This window comes from Alosa sapidissima, chromosome 4 (genome assembly GCF_018492685.1).
Source record: "Alosa sapidissima isolate fAloSap1 chromosome 4, fAloSap1.pri, whole genome shotgun sequence".
Lineage (NCBI taxonomy): Eukaryota > Metazoa > Chordata > Actinopteri > Clupeiformes > Clupeidae > Alosa > Alosa sapidissima.
In genome coordinates, this window is record NC_055960.1 from 13,583,589 (window position 1) to 13,602,992 (window position 19,404).

At 41.9% G+C, this 19,404-nt stretch overlaps 2 protein-coding genes across 3 annotated transcripts in view; one reads left to right on the forward strand and one right to left on the reverse strand.

The window, feature by feature from the left end:
- Nucleotides 1–6,572, forward strand: part of LOC121707507 (transmembrane protein 198-like) — a 20,822-nt gene extending 14,250 nt beyond the window's left edge. For both annotated transcript variants that reach the window (XM_042090141.1, XM_042090140.1), the window contains exons 2-6: nucleotides 687–946; nucleotides 2,801–3,075; nucleotides 3,422–3,725; nucleotides 4,025–4,173; nucleotides 4,830–6,572. In XM_042090141.1, coding sequence (XP_041946075.1) covers nucleotides 796–946; nucleotides 2,801–3,075; nucleotides 3,422–3,725; nucleotides 4,025–4,173; nucleotides 4,830–4,979 — 1,029 coding nt within the window. In that variant the 5' untranslated portion in view covers nucleotides 687–795 and the 3' untranslated portion in view covers nucleotides 4,980–6,572. The remainder of the gene's footprint in view (nucleotides 1–686; nucleotides 947–2,800; nucleotides 3,076–3,421; nucleotides 3,726–4,024; nucleotides 4,174–4,829) is intronic.
- Nucleotides 6,573–6,896: 324 nt separating this feature from the next.
- Nucleotides 6,897–14,296, reverse strand: mmp19 (matrix metallopeptidase 19). The gene is made up of 9 exons (XM_042090139.1): nucleotides 13,853–14,296; nucleotides 13,305–13,396; nucleotides 12,994–13,127; nucleotides 11,250–11,465; nucleotides 10,394–10,639; nucleotides 10,006–10,125; nucleotides 9,079–9,243; nucleotides 8,726–8,853; nucleotides 6,897–8,633 (listed from the first exon to the last, which is right to left on the reverse strand). The coding sequence occupies exons 1-9, from the start codon at nucleotides 13,949–13,951 to the stop codon at nucleotides 8,397–8,399; spliced, it is 1,437 nt and encodes a 478-aa protein (XP_041946073.1). The 5' UTR covers nucleotides 13,952–14,296; the 3' UTR covers nucleotides 6,897–8,396.
- Nucleotides 14,297–19,404: the final 5,108 nt, after the last annotated feature.

The window sequence follows — 19,404 nt, forward strand, 5'->3', positions numbered from 1 at the left end:
AATTGCTAGTTGCTTTGTTCTCCTGGAGTTGGATCTTTGGTCTGAAGATGATGGTGCACTTGGGTGGTTCTTTGTTTATATTCAAGGCAAAGCGTCCTGGTATTGTGACTATTTTGAAGAGAATTCTGTGGAATGGCTCACTGCCCTGTTACACCTGTTCTCAAAATCACACAGTCTCTCATTTACATCTAGCTTACTCTTTCCTTCAGTGCTTCGTTCTTTGGGTGAAAATGCTCTTTAGGTTTTGTCTGTTCTGTCTGAATTGTCTGTTCAGTCTGACAATGAGCATTATAGAACTTTCTACCTCTGAAGAATCCTCTCCAAGAAGAACTATTTTAATAGATTCTGACAAAAAAGATGAAAGAAAGAAAAGCACATTGTCCACAAAATTCATGAAATAAGGCCTACCCAAAGTTCTACATATTCTAAAGTCAGTGTACTTAGTAGGTTGTCTCATTAGTATCTCTTCTGCCTGTGAATTGAACCGGATCTCATCTCACGTTGGATGATGTAGTCAGTCGTAGTGAGTCAGTCGTATTTCTCTAGACATACCACAACATGGCAGTAAGCATTATTTTGCAGTCAGCTGATGAATCACCCACATGTTTATAGAAGCGGCTCCAAGTAAAATGCAACAATATTTACAGAAATGAATCACACTCTCTCTCTCTCTCTCTCTCTTGTAGGTGCTGTGAAAGCCTTGCGATGAATCCCAGATAACACTCCAGCTTCCACCGCCCCGTCCCTTCTAGACCCTGTCTCCCCCACCTCACCCCATCTCTCTTATCACCCAAAATGGCCGACCCATCAGATCTTGTGTCCGACGGGGCCGTGCCTGATGAGCCGAGTAACCCCTGTCTCCTGGAGATCGAGAGGAAGTATGAGATCATCCCTGCTGTCATCTGCTCTATGTGCTGCCTGTTCGGCATCATCTACTGCTTCTTCGGTAAGAGTTCTCAAAAGGTCAGAGGTCACCTGGGAGTTGAAAGGGTTGTTGAGGATCATAGATGTGACATGTTGTCTGCGAAGGAATGCTCTCTGTACCTGTCACATTGTGACATTAGATTTTCATGAAGTAAACATATATTCTGTTTTTGAACAAAAAAAAAGATGCAGTTTCTTTTAAGTTCCATGTTTCTCATGCTGTATAGAAAAATATTTTACGCTTGAAGTGTAAAACTTTAATACATGTAAACTAAGCAAGAGCAAAACGTAACGTGTCCTAAATGATAATTACAACACCAGATGAGCATCATACTACGTCCCCACATCACACAACCTTCTGTGAACGTGTTACTCACAGACAAGTGTAATTACGAAGAGCATCTACATCTGACTCCTCTCACAAATCACCATGGCTAATCGCCAGCTATTATGACTACTGTATTTAACTAAAACAGGCCTGTGTGTCTCCAACACCACACCTCTGTAGTTATGTCACGCTGGCTATGCACATATGGATAATGGCGCCACGTGCTTGCCGGGCCAAACCACAGTTTGTATTAAGTATTAAGTTAGACAATGTAGGAGATCAAATGAGATTTTAGCACTATTAGGTAATAGTTAACTAAGCAGATCCAGAGCAATAGGGAGTCGCTTAGTCAGTGATACGGAGCATTTGTTACAATGAGACTGAGGTCATTACCACATCTTAATTCAATAAAACTTGATTAAGGGTTTGTTTGTGTGAGGTAAGCAATCAGCCCTCCCCGAACAGATGTGGGAGGAAATCCCGAGCCAGTGTTCATGCACATTAATCGCTCTTAGTTACGCGCTGTTCAGTTTTATTTCTGCTCAATTTTTAGATTCTCTTTGTTATTTTTTTTTTGTTTAGGTTTTATTTTTGTCATTATTCTTTAAGGATACTTATACATGCTTTAGGATATGCACTCCTCATTCACTTTTTTCCCCACAAAAAAAAACAATCCCACTCCATCACTCTTTCTCCTCCTCACTCTCTCTTACTCACTCTCTCTCTTACTCACACTTTCCTACTCACTCATGTGTAACACACAACATGTTCTTGGTTTGCGTCTTGGTGATATCATAATGCAAATCAGCTGGCCCATAAACCAGCAGCCAGTGACGCATAGAGAGCAGCAGCTCACCCACTGGCTGTGGGGGGTCTTGACTTGGGCTGACTTCTCCACTCTCACTATACATAAACATCATAATGAAGAGCCCCATTAGGCTTATCAGTGGATGGATGGATGATTGACTTTTTTTAGACCAGGGTGAGCCTCACACCTAGGTTTCGGGGCTCCGCAAATGAAGTTAAATGACCCTTTAATTACCCCTACAACACCACCCCCCACCCAACACACACACACACCACCAACACTCTGTCTCTCACCCCCACATACGCACAGGCCTTCCAGAAGATTGAATGCTTCTAGCCCTGGTCCTCTGAATGGAAGGAATGTTGAGGGGTCCAAAGCCCTCTTTCTGCTGTCTTTTTCTCTCTCCATGACAACAAATCACTCCTTTCTCCTTCAATCTCTTACTGTGACACAAACAACACAACACAAACAACTCACACATACAACACACACACACACACACACACACACACACACACACACACACACACACACTGGTTTCTCTTGTGTCTCTCTTTCCTTTCAGTTTTCGATTTATTGCCTTATTCAGCCATTATTTAGCCAAGTATACGTAGCCCCCCCCCCCTCTTTACCTCCTCCCCCCAGGTCTGGTAATGATGTCATGTATGTTATTCACTCTGTGAATGTGTTTGTTCCTCCTCCCTCTCCACCACCCCACCGGTCTACCCCCCTCTCCTCAGGCTACCGCTGCTTCAAGGCGGTCATGTTCCTGTCCGGCCTGATGTTCGGCTCGGTCATCATCTTCCTGCTGTGCCATAAGGAGCGGGTGCTGGACACCCAGCTGAGTGTGGAGGCCAGTGCGGGCATCGGCCTGGGCATCGGCCTGCTCTGCGGTCTGGTCACCATGCTGGTGCGCAGCGTTGGCCTCTTCATGACCGGCCTGCTGCTGGGCCTGCTGCTCGCTCTCTCCGCCCTGTTGGTGACGCACCAGTTCTACACGCCCACCACTGTCTGGGTAAGAGGAGGCCCCTACTGGAGCCTGGCTGCTCAGGGGACTGTTTGAGTTTTTTTCCAATGCCCCAAGGTTACGTGAAATTGTGAAATTTAATCTTGGTCTCCACTGTAATTTGTGTGAGTACCGGATGTGGCATATCATCTCGCTGTTGATCAGACGATATATAATAGTATCAGAAAATAAGTCTCCAGGATGAAGCAAGACTTATTGTCTGATATTGACCGGCAGACATTTTCCCTTACATGAAGACATGTTTACATATGCGAGATATAGTTTGAAGTCTATAGTGAGTATGTGTGTGGTCAGTACCTCTCCTTTGACCCTTGTGTGTGTGCTGTTGTCTCAGGTGCCCCTCGGCACTCTGCTAGGAACGGGCATGCTGTGTGCCGTGCTGACCCTCCAGTGGCAGCGCCTCTTCACCATCCTCTCCACGGCCGTGTTCGGCGCCGCCATCATGACCGTCTGCGCCGACTACTTTGTGGAGATGCTGGCGCTGGCCACGCACGTGTACGACTGCCTGCGGCTGGAGCCGGCGCCGCAGCCACTCTGCTGGTACAGCTGGGTCATCCTGGGCATCTGGCCCACGCTAAGCCTCATGGGAGTACTGGTGCAGTGGAAGCTCACGGCCGAGGGCTTCTCCCATACGGAAGGTGAGAAAGGCGTTGGGTTTTCAGCATCAGCATCAACTAGACTGGTGATGTTAACCAGGATCCGGTGGTGTGCTTGGATGTACAGAAAAGTAAAATACTATCAGCCGAGCATTTGTGTGCTTTATTGGCTAAATGATCATATTACCAGTAGTTAGTAATATTTAGTGTTAGCATGTGTGTAGCGTCGATACAATGACTTATGTTTGTATACTGTTTCATGGACTGAGTATCATATGCTGACATGCACTCTGAGTATCATGTACTGACTTATTTTTCTATTCTTTTTTTCTCTCTCACAGTCATCATCAGCAGGAGGCAGAAGAGGGTGCAGCTTATGCGCATCAGGCAGAAGGACGCCAAGAAGCGGCAGCAGAGCGGTGGCCAGGAGGGCACGTACCGCCGAAAGCCCACGCCTGTCAAGCGCTACGCCGGAGACTTACTCGCACCGGTTAGTCAGCTCCAGCCAATCAGCACCTACATCCCCTGTTAAAAACAAAAGAACAATTATTTGTTTATTGTCTTAGAGGCAACACCTCTAATTTAGTGAATGGATTTTTTGGTTACACTTTACTTGACAGTGTCGACATAAGAGTGACATGACACTGTCAGGGACGTGTCATAAACAAGTCATAAATCTTTGACATAACGCTTCTGTTAAGTGTCATTCGGTTTTTGTCATAACAAGGGTAATAATCCCAAGGGTTAGGGTTAGAGGTAGGGTTAGTGTTAGGGTTAAAGGTTAGGATTAGGGTTAGGGTTCATGTCTGCAGTTTTTTGACATCAATACTGTCAAAAAACTGTCACTGTTTTTTTTTATTTTTTTTTTTACCAACAATTCAAAAGTAAAGGTTTGAGGATTTGGCTTTAAGGGAAATCGTACTCAGATGGTGATTTCTGGGTTTGAGCCCCAGCTACACATCTACCCAGCTGTATATCTTTGCCAGCTCATCTCTCTGGAAAAATAGGTTGTCATGGAATTTGCTCAAGGTGACATCAAGTGAAGACAGATAAAAGTTACTACTATCTGCTATGTTTTTCGAAAACTGATACAATATGAGTGGCTTTGTCACATGAATTAACTCTCTCTCTCTCTCTCTCTCTCAGAGCTACTTACAAAGTCTGCGGGATCGTCAGATGGGCACAGGGAACTCTCTCAGCAGCCTTGGCACTGGCAACCACACCATGATCGACTTTGACTATGAGACGGGTTCCACCGTACCCCTCACAGCCACCACGCCCGTTATCCGCGTCTGATTGGACAGAAAGGAAGGGGGTTCCTCTGAAGGCCACGCCCCTCCTTCCTTTGTCCAACACGTGCTCTTCACTTCCCAAGTCTTGACTCACTCTGTCCTGGAAACACCCTTTAGAAAAGAAAAATATCACCACATCAAAAATGCTGTCTTTAACATTGCAGACTGGAAGAAGAAAAAAAAACGGATCTGGCTGGTTACCATTCAGTTGCTTCAACACACCATCTCAGTTAATTTTGCTGTTTAATTGGGAGCTGAATGCAAGATCCACATCTGGCTCTTTCAGTCCATCATCACCACCGTCAGTATCCAGACTGTGTGATCCACTTCCTGAGCTGAGTCAGTGGGAACTGTGGACTGGGTTTTTTTTTTGCGAGAGCCATGGAGTATTAGACTGAAGAGAGGAGAGGACTGACATTTGCAGGGCAGCTCCCCTGGCTGTTAGCGGCTGACGTGTGATGTGTCAGTTTGAACCACTCTGTGAACAAACCCGGCCTATGTTTTTTTAGGCCACAAGATGCAGCGAGTCTATGTGAAAACAAAAGTGTGTGTGTGTAATTGATTGTGTGTCTGGTTGAGTGAATGGTTTTAGAATGGCTGGTTTGTGTCTGTTTTATAAGAGGATGGGACTTTCATATTCATAAGCAGCATCCTAAATGCATTGGAAATGCAGTGAAAATAACCACACATTGAATTGCCAGAATGGCACAAAGTGATGTTTTTGTCTCTCTACACACCTTGAACTTCCTTGACAAACAACTAAACTAGTTGTTTTTGGAACTTTTCATGAAGGAAATGATGTCTTGGACATCTGTCAGCTTGAGAGTGTGCTTTTCTTCCCAGATTTTTGGATTTTTGGATTCTGGATTCTTAAAAGCTTGCGCTGGTGCTTCAGTATCAGTAATGAGAAATGAGCAGTGCACGGACTGATGAAGGCGTCCTCACTAGTGCCCGTTTAATAGTGTGTGCGTTTGCAGCCTGTGTCTGTACGCACGGAAATTTGTCCAGTAATTTGTATGTGACTGTTAAACTCAGTGAAACACCTTACAATATGAGTGAAGCAGTTACCATGCGGTCCTCATTAATAGAAAACCTCAGGGCTGAGCCTTAGCAGCCATTTTGTAAATGCTGGATCATTGGTAACATAGTTAAGGCTGGACATTTTAATGAGATAAACACTAGCTAGCATACACAACATTAGCTAGCATGTATTGTAGGTTTAGCAGGTTTAACAGCTGTAGCATTAAGACTGAACAAAATCTCTGTGGAACCATATTAGTTATTTTGCATAACTCTTTTTTGCTTGTTGTTATGTTCTTGCTGCAGTCTTTTATCAACTATCATAGGAAAAATTAAAGTTATTTTGTAATTTATACAAGTAATAGTGTTGGGAAATCTCGTCAGTGAAAAAGAGCTACAGCATGGGTCTGAATATTGTAGATTACTAAAGCATGTTGTGTGTTGTTTTTATTTTATTTTACTTTATTCTATTTTAATTTGTATAAAAAAATACATGGAGCTTGCTCCCATAACTGTCCCAAATCTGTACAGAAATGTTCATAGGAAAAGTTAAAGAAAAACCTTTGATGAAACAAGACTTGGGCCCTTTGTCATTTTTTACTCAGCAAATGAATGTTGCTACTTGTCTCAGCTGGTTACCTAGCAACAGCTCCTGCAAACTGCAAGCAAATAGTGAGGGTCTCAAAGGAGACGATGTGGTTTGTGTGTGTGTGTGTGTGTGTGTGTGCGTGCATGCGCGTGCGTGTAAAAGGGTGACACTGGTGTGGCCCCTAAGAGTTTGACTTTTGACAGTGTTTTAAAATTATTTTCTGCATGGAAATACATGGCTAGTTTCAATGTCCATTTATTTCATTATCTATTCATGAGCAGGCTTTACAATGACACCAGTCTCAGGACCAGATGTGGTTGTAAAATTTATTGAGGTACATTTGAAATTGACTGTTTGTGTCACGCACATCAGTAATACAAAAGAGATTAGATGTACAGAAATGAATAATCTTTGATTGATAACAGTGCCCTTGAACTGTACTCTCGAGTCTTAAATCATAGAATACTAGTGAACTTGTACAGGAAAAGGGCGATTTATCAATAAGTAAAACAAAAAAGCTCATGAAACTAATTAAAAAAAATAATAAAGTAGGCAGTGAAGCTTCCTGTAGATAATGCCCCTTTCACATACACATTATAATGGCTCTTATCTGTGAGAAGGCAAGTACTAGAATATGACTCCTCACAGAACTACTGCAATGTTATCCAATGAGTATTATGTGACTAATTGCAGCAACTCAAGTTCTAGAGGGGGGAATAAAACATTGATGGGATAAACCCTGTATTTACCAATATTTACATGTTCTTGATATATGACCTTACAGTATGTTATTATTCTACTCAACTCATCCTGTACGTGGAGCGAACTGAAAAAACTAAGCATAAAAAGGCCACGGATATAACAGGTATAACACAGTGCCATAGAACTCACTTTTCACAAACATTTTGAGTTCATAGCGATATTTCAAGCCGTATCAAATCTGACAAAAGAGAGTAAAAAACTGAAATGCGTTTGGAATAATACCTTTTCATTTTGTAGCAGGAAGACAAATCAAAAAACATTTCCCTGAATGTCCCACATGGTGACACTAAGTATGTATCAGAAGCAAAGATGCTGCTGACACTGGAGAAGACTGTCGGGGGGGAAAGTCATAAAAATAATGAATCATCAGACAACAATAAACCTTTGTGTTCTGGAGGAACATTGCCTCCACTGGTCAAAACATATCAGGGCTTAATGAAAAAGAAACACTGCTCAAGAGCTAACGAGCACGTGCACACACACACACACACACACACACAGATGCTACAGATTAGAAGAAAGCTGTAGATTGTTATGATATTAACAAGTCCTGCTTGTATGGAATTATTTTATAAAATACCTGCAACCCCACCTAATCTTTGTCATTGTGAAAAAAGAGGCAGAATCAATCTTTTAAACTCAGTTTCACCACAGAAAAATACATTGTGTACAACAGTTGGCAAAAGACTGGCAAAAATCTCAGAATTCGAATGCCTGTGATCACTTGTGATAATTGTGATACTTTGATTAGCTCTGATTTACAGTTACCCAACAACTGTAACAACACTTCCTAACCTTTGTACTGCATATGGCTCTTACAAAAGGTGAAAAAAGAACTGATGTGAAACATCAAACAGGAAAAAACTGGCTTAAAAAAGAATCACAGCGTAAACCATCCTCAGTGAAACCTCACCACTGTTCATCAATTTAAACCCTGCTCTCAAGATAGCAGTTCATGCTTGTCAACACTATGAACTATGGGAACTGTAGTCTCCTGAATCAGCTGGCAACTCCAGCTGCTGGAAATGGTCTCTGGCGCCCACTTGTGGATCAGTAGTTGCACTGCATCCACCGCTCTTGGATACTGAGTGGGTAGCCAGTGTCAACCTTGAGGTGACGGTTAAGACGCCAGTACTTGTCACCCTTGAAGAAGTAAATCTTGCCATTTTTCCAAGTGAAAGCTGCATCAGGGTTGTGTGGCACACCGGTAAAGAGATTGGAGATACGTTTGGGGTAGATGCTCAGGTCTGTGTAGGAAATCTCATCCCACTGCCAGTAGAGTGAACCCTACAGAGAAACAGAGTTTAAAAATGTTCTTGTTTGAAAATATTCAGTGGATGCATTTGTGCATATTTATCTCATTTTGATTGTCATATTACCTTGATGAAGATGATCTTCTTGTTCTTCTCCAGATAAAGAGCGGCATCAATGTTGGGTGAGAGCTTTGTCAGGTTCTTGGGGTATCCATAGTCCAGCCGCAAGCCTGTATACCTCCATACTTTGTTTCCTTTTTATGAAGACAAAGGGCAAACTTTACATCAACAGCAGGTCTCCATGCTAAAAGCGATGTTAGGCGGTTTCTAGGCTCCAAAAACTAACAAAACTATGGCTTTGGTCTCATAGCTCTCTGATTGTCTCTGATTTCCACTCTGTGTAGTTTACATCAATAGGCATCTGTATAAAAATCTCAGTGTATTTCTAAGTGAAGAGAAGAGACTGCTGCCATCCATACCTTTCAGGAAGAAGGTCTTGTTTGTCCTCTGAGAGTGGACAGCTGCATTGATGTTGCCAGGCAGACCCTTCCACAGGAGGTTGATTCTGATTGGCTCATTGTATCCAGCCTCACTCACCGTCCAGAAGTAATCTCCACTGAAGGCAAAGGTCTTCCTCCAGGGACCTGTCCAATGAGTGGCATGTTTATTAATTGTTGGTAAAATGTATAATCTACATTATATGAATCATCATTTATTCATTTACCAGACACTTTTATCCAAAGCAACTTACATATGCCAAATATATTATGAGGGCCATTGTCTCTCCAAAGCGCCTTGGGATTAAGTGCCTTGCTCAAGTGCACAACAGGGGAAACTAGGGATTGAACCCACAACTTTTCAGAATACTGCATACTAGCCCAGCTCCTATGCCACTATGCTACCACTGCTACCCTCTATTGTATTGACAAATTATTCATGGTTGTTTAGAGACAACACAGAGTTAATGTCCTTCAGGGAACTCTGATTTACTACCAGAGACTTTCTAATGAGGAGACACAGCACTCAAAAAATCCTCCATAGAAATGCATGGGGTTAGTTTGTAACGCCGATATGGCAGTTGTCTACACATATCCCACCCCTTCCCCGGCAAAACGTTGACATGTGAATACATTGAGCCAATCATGTGGTGTGTTGTGAAGACATCGTGCCAATCATGCAAGATTGCGCATTTCTGCCAAAATAGATGCCTGATAAGTGCCCAAAAAGCGTTGCAATATGGCCGCAGAGTGGAGGGACTTGCCTAAAAGGACTTTGTTACTACCCAATAGCTTTCCTGGAGAAGTAAGAATGAGGTAAGGATTGGAACTCCATGGTAAATGCACACCTATTCAAAGTTTTTTTGGGGAGCGTACAAAAAAAAGTTTATAATGAGATAACAATCTTACCCAGCATGATAGCATCTAGTTTGGCACTGCAAGGATCTGGTGCTTGAGACAGTGTTGGAGTCGGAGAAGTTGTAGGTGGTGTCATGTCAACAGAGTTGGAGTCCTCTGTTTCTCGTTTACCTAGAGGATAAGGAGAAATGACAGGAGACTTTAGTTACATACATCTCTTCTTTTTGAACCCTCTGTCCTAAAACTCTCTCTCTCTCTCTCACTCACACACACACACACACACACAGTCAATTTCTCAGTCACTATTTCTCTCTCTTCTCTTTCTCAAACATGCTTGTCTGTTAGGTAAATAGGAAAAGTTAACAATCTGCTCCATCATAAAATAATAGGCAAAGAACAACAATGCTGTACTTCAATTGCTTATTGATCAATTGCTCACCATAGATGGCCTGTATGCCTCTGATGTCATCAAAATGCAGCCTGAAGTAGGAACTGTAGCCTCTGTAGTGAGGGGCCATCAGTGCATTGGTGTACTGGGAATGACCCAAGCCCAGAGCATGGCCGATCTCATGAGCAGCTACGATTCGCAGGTTGGTGCCCGAGTACTGGCCCTCCGTCCAATCCTCATCCAGATCAAAGTGAATGATACCTGAAGGCGGGGCTTCAGCATGAGCAAGGATTCGACCTTAGAACAGAGAAAGTCGGGTGCTTAGTTAACAAAAAAAAAAAAATCCAGAGAACCTAATTTTGTCTATGCATGGGGAAATATAATAGAGTGCTTGCTGACTGCTTAACTGTCCTTATTTTGAAAGACTTAGAGAAGTTAAGATGTCATGAAAGCAGGTTGAGGTGGCTAATAGGAAAGCTAAGTAGCCAAAAAAAAGTAACCATGCGAACCATCTGCATGCCCGCAGGCATAATTGCTGCAGCAGCCCTTGCACTTGCTTTTTTCAGCAATCCTGCAAGCATGGAATTATACTGAAGTTAAATATTATTTCTCCTGCACAATTTACCATGAAGCGACAATGGATATTTATCTTTCTGAAAATTAAAAAGCCAAAAAGGGAAACATTTTTGCTTTAAAGGGAACCAATTTTTCACTTTGGAATTTTTCAAATAAGCACGAATGGAACAGACTGGCTTTGAAACCACATCATAACTCCACTGGTGTGTGAGAGACAGACGATCCAAGCATGAGGTTACTATCCTCATAGTCAGGTAAAACAAACTACACCAGCCTACTTGGACCATCTGATTGGCCAAGTTGATTATAGTTGTTTAAAAGTGTGGCTCACCAGGCCCATCGAAGGGGGAGTTGCACAGGCTTTTCCCTCGGTCGTGGAAGGAGATCCTGAGGTCGGCGCGGCCGTACGACACCTCCTTAAAGCTGATCGGGGCCACGTCGCTCCAGTATTTGAAAGCAGAGCGGATGGCCCTCTGGGTCCCCTCTTTGCCAAGATCAGGAGTGTAGTTGAAGATCCGGTACGTCAGGCTCCTCTTACGCCACGCACCTATGAACAAGAGCAGAATTACTCACTCTGTGTGTGTGTGTGTGTGTGTGAGTAAACAACAGAGCAGAGCTGTGGTGTTTCAGAGCTGTGTGTCATCTGAAGCAGACTTCCATGCAAAAGCTCAATGACCTTGCAGCGCACTTGAAGAGTCAAGTAAAGTCGAGTCACATTTATTTATATAGCACACTTAAACGCAATGTAATTGACCCAAGGTGCTCACAGAAATAAAATAAATACAGAAATAAAATAAAAAATAAAAAACAAAAAATAAAAAATAAATAAATGAAAATACAAAATAATAACAATAATAATAATAAACAGATTATGATTGTAGATAAAAGAACATATGGTTACTGAAACCACTACTACTATACTGTAGGCCTAGAGAAAGATGTAAAGTAAAGTTAAAGATGCCAGTTAATATAATACTGAAAAGAAATAGAAATAAGATAAATAAATAAACAAGGGGATAAATTAATGGACAGTATAGGCCAAAGAAAATAGATGGGTCTTTAAATTTGATTTTAACTACTGATGGTGGGACAGGACTTAATTTCTATAGGGAGATTATTCCAGAGTCTAGGGGCAGCAACAGAAAAAGCCCTATCACCTTTAGTTTTTAGGGTTGCATTTGGGACTGAGAGAAGATGTTGTGAGGAAGACCTCAGTGGCCTAGAAGGACAGTAGGGACTTAAAAGGTCAGAGATATACTGTGGTGCCATTCCATTAGGGCTTTGAAAACAAAAAGTAAAATTAATTCTGTATTTGACAGGTAACCAGTGGAGTTGGGCCAGCACAGGACATATGTGCATACAATCTTTGTTCCAGTAAGAAGCCTAGCTGGACTAATTGAAGTCTAGCAAGGGTAGATTGGTTCAGACCTAAATACAGAGAGTTACAATAGTCCAGTCTAGATGTAACAAACGCATGGATTGCAGTTTCTAAGTCAGTATATGAGCCCTTGAAGAAGAGGAAGATAAAATGTGTGGCTTCAATGTTGGAGACAGGTTAGATGCATATATGCATGTGTTGGTCATTATGTACATGTAAGAAATGTGACAAAGCTTATTTCTCCTATGACCTTGCTCTAAATATTATAATCCCTTTGCTCATGGCAGAAATGTCTCTATTATGAATGATGCATTAAATAACCATACACTTCCATCTGGTGCTGTATCCAAGCCTTCTATTATTGTCTGCCAGAGGAGAGCTCAGCTACAAAAGGCATCACGAGTAAAGTAGCAGCAGTAAGCTCAGGGCTACAATTAAGGAAGCATGTGATACTATGTAATGTATCACTGTTATAAGTTATAGTTGGCATGTTTGGGCAGGCTAGCCAAGTCAAGAAGCTGCTGCAGCTACAACTCTGTCCTATTGGTGGAGTAGTTGAACCATGGCCTGTATTGTTACTCAACAGGGTCAAATACAGCAAGTTATAATGTATTTTAGCTGAATGTATTCTACAAAAGCCATGTAGCACTTTGCTAAATACTGCATCTTATACAACTATAAAAACTCAAACACTCACCACCAAAGAGTCTGTATTTCATGGCTTTCTGATTGAAAGGATCCTCAACACCACAGCGACGTCCTCTCATCTTCTCAATGGTGGCTTTGTCAACCTTTCCTGTGATGGGCAGGCTTGATATCCTCTGGTAGATTCTGGAGGGAAAGAGATTGCAATATGCCTGTACTTAGTAGGCAGACAAACTCTTCTATCAGTGTACCTCAACCAAAATGTCAAAGGATTGCAAGCCAAAAATGTTGACATCAATTTGCACAAAAAGTGTGAGAAAACCTCAGCAGTGTGCCATCTCATAAAAACATGTTGTTGCCTACCTGAGGGCTTCCTTGACTGTTTCTGAACTCTGGTCAGTTTCAGCATGTGGGTCCAAGGGAGTGCTCAAGTAGCCGTATTTTTTCAGGTATTTCTAAGGATAGAATAAATAGACAAATGTTTGTTCACAATCGGTAGCCTAAAGGGTAAAAGTTGCTCTTAAGAATAAATAGCAATAATGAATAAAGAACAATAATGAATAGAACTGAATTATCTTCTCTCCTCTCCAGTGCACATTAAACATGAGTGATGCTGATTGTACATGCCTAGTGTCTATCTTTTGCTTTTTTTTTTTTTAATGAAAAGCATTCAGTTGTGAATAATTTGCAAATGCAAACTGGTGTATAAGAGTTCATTTGATGCTGAATGTAACGCTAAAGCTGGATTTTCTTTCTCCAAAATCCTTTGGTGCCTTTAATCACCCACTTACACACCACTTAAAGTAAATTACATATATGGACAGTTTAAGACATTGAGACTTTCGCCCTGAAATATTTCTTTGCGAGCAGCCCAGCCTGCAGCTTAAAATTGGCATGTGAGCGACACTTACCGTTGCTTCTACAAACTGATCCCGTCTTTGCATCACAGTCAGTGACGTCGTGGAGAGAATGGCGGCCGAAATGACAACGGCCTGAAACAAGCAGCCCATTTTGAAGAAAGCACCAAACTTTTCTATTAAGTGTGTTAACTGCAAGCTAACGGTGCGACTGTGTATGGCGGCAGCTGTGTTCTGCGTGCAGGGCCTCTTGGACAGCTGTGAGTTCTTGCCGCGTTGATGTGGTGGTTTATAAGTACGGAGGTGGGTGACTCACACAGAACTGGTTTTGAAACTGGCAGATGATGCATCTCCGAAATATGCCACAGAGAAACGTGCTCTAGGAGAAGACTGACTCAAGAACATAAAGTGCAGAAGAAAGCGCTTTCTTCGAGGATATTAATCACTCCCTTTTGCGTACACGAAGACCACCGAAAGTCATCAGTGCCTGAAAGTCATATATTAGCCTAATGTTGTTTATTGTGGGAAACAGGAAACGTTGTTTAGATGCCCCCCCCCCCCCATACAAAGTTAGGCAACTGATCACAGGCAATAATGACCACCAGTTGCGTGGATAGCATGTAAAGAAATAACACACAGAGATTATTATGACCGCCGCTAGCGAAGCGGTCATATGGGGATTGTCAAAGTTTTTTTTATTCTTTTTTTTTTTTCGTCATCTACTTCCTGTAATTTTGGTCAACGATACCCGGCACATGAAATTTGGTGGGTATGTAGCCCCACTAGACTTTTTTACAGAAAAATTTTGTTTGGTCCCTGGGGGCCACTCCCCCCTGGTAAAAAATGAAAATGCAATATCATTCTGCTTTAATCGCCCCTCTCTTCAGTTAAGATGTTCAGAACTGCACCAAATTTTATGTGTATGATTAACCTGACATTCTCTGGCGGTATAAGGTTTGTAGAATTTCATTCATGGGGGGGGGTCTAAAAAAATTAAGTTATGTGTACATTTAGTGACTGTACACTCATTGGCCTGTAGATGGTGGTGCACACACACAGGCACGCACATACTATCGGTATCGGCAATTAGAACGGCCGATACATAATTACAAATTCAGTAGGATTAAAGGAAAACCAAATATTCATCATCATTTGGCTGCATTTCCAGTATTGGCATTAGGTAGTCGTTTGTCCACCAGATGGCGCATCGTTGCAGTGAGACGTAATTTTGTTGGAAGTTAATCTAAAGTGGGTTGGAAAGACAATAGACGCTTCCTACAAGGACAACACTGTAGTTTACCGCAGAGAACATCTAATAAGGGTAGGATGATTTTCACATGAAATGTAATTCCCATTTCTTCTTGAAGCCAAAATAAATCTGAGAATGTTTATCGGACATGCTTGGTTTTTACTGCAGGTACGTTAATCTTATATCAACAGCCTACGACCTAGGTAAAATAATGTTAGGCCTACCGTTAGCATTGGTTGAGTGATGGAGGCCAATTTGATTATTGTGTATTTGTAGAAAACCATAAATGCGGTTACCAAGCAAATTGATATCAGCGCTGTATCTTTCGACTGTCATCTCATTCTTTTCTAGCCTACAGGAGCTGAGTTAGCCACAACGCGTTCGCTAACGTGATGGTTTTCTAATGGAAAATATAGGCCTACCTGTCTATGAAGCATTCTAAACAGGCTGGGACATTTCTGCTTGCTAAATAGGTTTTTCTGCTGTTGATTCGCTCACAGTCCTTGGTGGCCCTGTCAGTGCTTTGTAAAATGTTGCATTAAGACCACAAAAAGTCTCAAAACGCATCTGAGCTAATATTCATTCCCAAACACCACTACTTCAATCCTCTATTTTCAAAGTTGTTTCAAGCAACGTTAAGGAAGAGCATGGCTCAAAGTAAAGTAGCCTAACTAGGGCTGAGACGACATAATTGACTAGATACATAAATTCGTCAAAGTGAACGCACCAGTGATGATCTACATCTCCATTTAAACCAAATGTTTTAGAGCGCACTTTGAGAGATGTATCCAGGGCAGGCTGTAGCCTACCTGTTGCACGTACTACAAAAATCATTCTGTGCAATGGATGATTTATCATCATTTACGTCTGATACAGTTTTGCCTATGGCTATACATGCGCGAGACTGAGACGCTTGTTTGTTTGTTTGAAGTGCGTGTTTAGGGTGTGAGAGGTGAATCGATGTGCTTTGATTCCAGCTTGGTAGTTGTAGTCTAAGCGATTAAAAAGCATGTGTGTGTGTGTGTGAAGTATCCAAACAATGATCACTTTCATTATGGCTGCTTTAGCCACAGACCTTCAGCTACTGTAGGCCTACAGTCTGTCCCATTTAGAAGTGGCCACTTCATTCGCGCTTTCTGTGATTCACGCAGAATGTATTACAACTTTTCGCCAAGAGGTGGCAGCTTAAGTCCGCTTAATACTGTAAACCAGGTGTTTTCAACCAGTGTGGCCCACTTGTGGTCAGTGAGGACATTGCTGGTGGTCCCTGAGTTGCAATGTGGAAATCAATATTTTTCCCACGGACAATAACGGACGCAGCTCTCAACTTGGAACGTTAAAATGTGAACAGTCTAGCGACGCATTTCATGAAGGCCCTTTTGGACATGTCAGTTATTTGTACCACATGTCAGTTATTTGTACCACTGGTTAGATGTCAGTTATTTGTACCACTGGTAAACTGCATTTCGTTTTAGACTATTGGTATTTAATTTGTGCATTGACAATAAAGTTAAATATCATATGAACTGAAGATGACTAAAATCTTGCATATGTAGAATAAGAAACATTCACAAAAATCCATAGCATGACCTCTCTTCTTGATAGCTGTTGAAAACTGCATGAAAATGACAGGGATTGTTTTGTTTGTTAATAAATAAATAAATAAATGTAAAAATGATACCTTCTGCTTTCCCCAAATACAATGTAGCCTACAGGTGTACATGACCTTTCATCAGTCCAGTTGCAATGGATGAACTGTGATGAACTGGCCTACTTGTGATTGTTTAGAGATTTTAAAGGTTTTATAACAATGCTACACATTTTTTGGCTAGCGCTACAAATCTATTCACCTTCACAGCACCATAGGCTACTTGCTGTGCGGTCCGCACACACACACACAGGCATGTCAAACAAGCATGCACAAAAGTTTCAAGAGGATGGAGTAGAAGATGGATACAAATTGATTAGTGTGATTTATGTTCGCGGAACGGATGTACAGGACAGAGCGGCGGTCATATTTTGTACCGCTATGTACCACAGAGCAGTACAAAATATGACCTCAGCCCAGTCCTTCTCTTCGCAAAAATAAATCACACTTGTCAATTTGTCTCCATCTCCTACTCCATCCCCTACTCTTGCAGCTTTTATGTATGCAAATTAGTGTGTCCGTTTGCTCTTGTGTATATGTGTGCTTCTGTGTGTGTGTATGTTTTCACTTGTGAGTGTGTGTGTGTGGGGGTAATGGGGTGTGTGTGCTTGTGTCTGCTTGCCTGCATGTGTGTGTGTGTGTGTGTTTTTATGTGTGTGCGTGTTTGTGTGTGAGTGTGTGTGCGTGTATGTGTTTGGTGTGGGTGTGTTTGTGCATGCATTTGTGTGTGTGTGTGCTTGTGTGTGGGCCTGTGTGAATGTGTGTGTGCATGTGAGTCTGTGCATGTGTGCCTGTGTGTGTGCATGTGTAGCCTGTATGCCTGCATGTATGCCTGCATGTCTACTGTGTGTGTATGTGTGTGTGCGTGTGTCTTTATGTGTGTCTGTGTGTTTATGTGTGTGTGAATGTGAGTGTGTGTCTGTGCTTGTGTGTGTGTGTGTTTGTGTGCCTGCATGTGTGTGTTTACGTGTGTTCATGAGTGTGTGTGTGTGCATGCATGCGTAGTGTATAGTCACTAAATGTACACATATTTATTTATTGTATGGTCCCCATGAAAAGAATTCCACAAAACTTGGCATGCACACAGAGGGTGTCATAATGATCCTACACTTCACATTCTGTGCAGTTTTGAATCTGTCAGCCAAAGACAATGCCCCATTTTTGCATTTTCATTTTTAACTAGGTGGCACTATACATCAAATGAGTGGATATGGGATGGGTTGACATGGCCCCTGGAGGCCAACATACAAAATCAGGAATATGAAACCTCAATGAAGTCAGGGTTTACAAAGTTTTTTTTTTTTTTTTTTGGTGAGACCTGATCAGCAAAAGCAGATTCTCCACACATACACACCAAAATGTCTAAATAAAAATGTCAAATGCCAGATGTGAAATTTGGCTACACTTCAAACAGTTTCCAGGCAGGTCAGGCAACAGTTTGGCCAATATTTACCACATGGCACCAGGACACTCTGACGAGGCTCTTGGTCACAGGAAGCAGAGCCGAGCTTGTCTGGATGCCAGATTCACTGACAAGTGTTGAGAAGGTGATGTAGAAAGATTTGCATCAGTGCCATGCATAGCTGTGAAGGTCTGCAAGCTGCTGCTCAGAGCCTCAGACTCAAGCACCCTACCATATTATGGCCATTAACTCAATCTGTGTGGAAAACTCAACAGCAGGTTGAGAAATGACATTGGCTACCGGAAATTCTACATGAGTTTCTAATTCTTTGTATATTAAGTTATGTCAAACATAATTCAATGCATAACAACTCAAGTTTATGCAGTTTATATACTTACCACAAGTGCACTAGTTCAAACCACAATTCTGCTGTTGTTAGTGCCTTGGTCAGTATTTGCTGGTTACAGAAGCCCAATGTTAAAAATGTAAATAATTATTGATGTGTAAACAAAAGTAATGTTTGCATGTTTCTCTCAAACAACTGAGTGGAAAATAGTTTGCCCCCCGCCCCCCACCCAAAGAAATTTCATTACTTATAATTCCTTTTATGAGTACATGACAATAAACTACTTGAACTTGAACTTGAATGCTGCCTGATAATCCCACAACAGCTTTTAGAAATGGTCATGTTCTGCCATCACCTCTCTGTGGAAAGCTTTTTAAGCTCCACTTGATCACGATGTGTCATCCTCACACCTTACACCCACAGAGTCAAAATACCACGCAGCTGGGCATTCCTGAAACCACTGCTCGCTTGTTATAGAAGCTGATCTCAACCACAGGTCGGAAACAAAACGAAGAAAAATGTCTCCTTGCAGCCACTGACTCCTGGTTGGAATCTGTATGTGGAATGCTGTGTATGTTCTATCCCTACAACAACCAGCAAACCTCCATTTTTCTCAGGCATGGGGGCTAAACAAGAAAGCCAGGAAGGAGTAGCAAAATGTGATAACACCTCCAAAACTACAGCAGGAGGCCTCATTTGAGAAACACTGATTTAGCTTCTTTTCTTTTTAGATTCAGGTCAGCATCCAACTGCTAAATCTATTTGTGGAAGCTAAACCAGCTAATTTTATCATGTTTCTTTGGTCTTATGGTATTTCCATTGTCCAGCATTTTTTATCATATTGAAAAAGGAAGGATCAGTCGCATGTTCCACTGTGCATCAAAGTGCCACAAAAATATCTACATATACTCAAATAGCATTCCCTTTTAAAGCAGTTTGTATCTTCTGCATTGTCAGGTGC

What these genes read in the sequence shown, in the direction of transcription:
- mmp19 (XM_042090139.1), bottom strand. Translation starts at nt 13,951, where the DNA reads ATGGGCTGCTTGTTTCAGGCCGTTGTCATTTCGGCCGCCATTCTCTCC. An exon ending in GAAATACAGACTCTTTGGTG is followed by an intron (nt 11,466 to 12,993) that starts GTGAGTGTTTGA and finishes TCTTGTTCATAG; the next exon opens with GTGCGTGGCGTAAGAGGAGC. An exon ending in CAAGACCTTCTTCCTGAAAG is followed by an intron (nt 8,854 to 9,078) that starts GTATGGATGGCA and finishes CTTCATAAAAAG; the next exon opens with GAAACAAAGTATGGAGGTAT.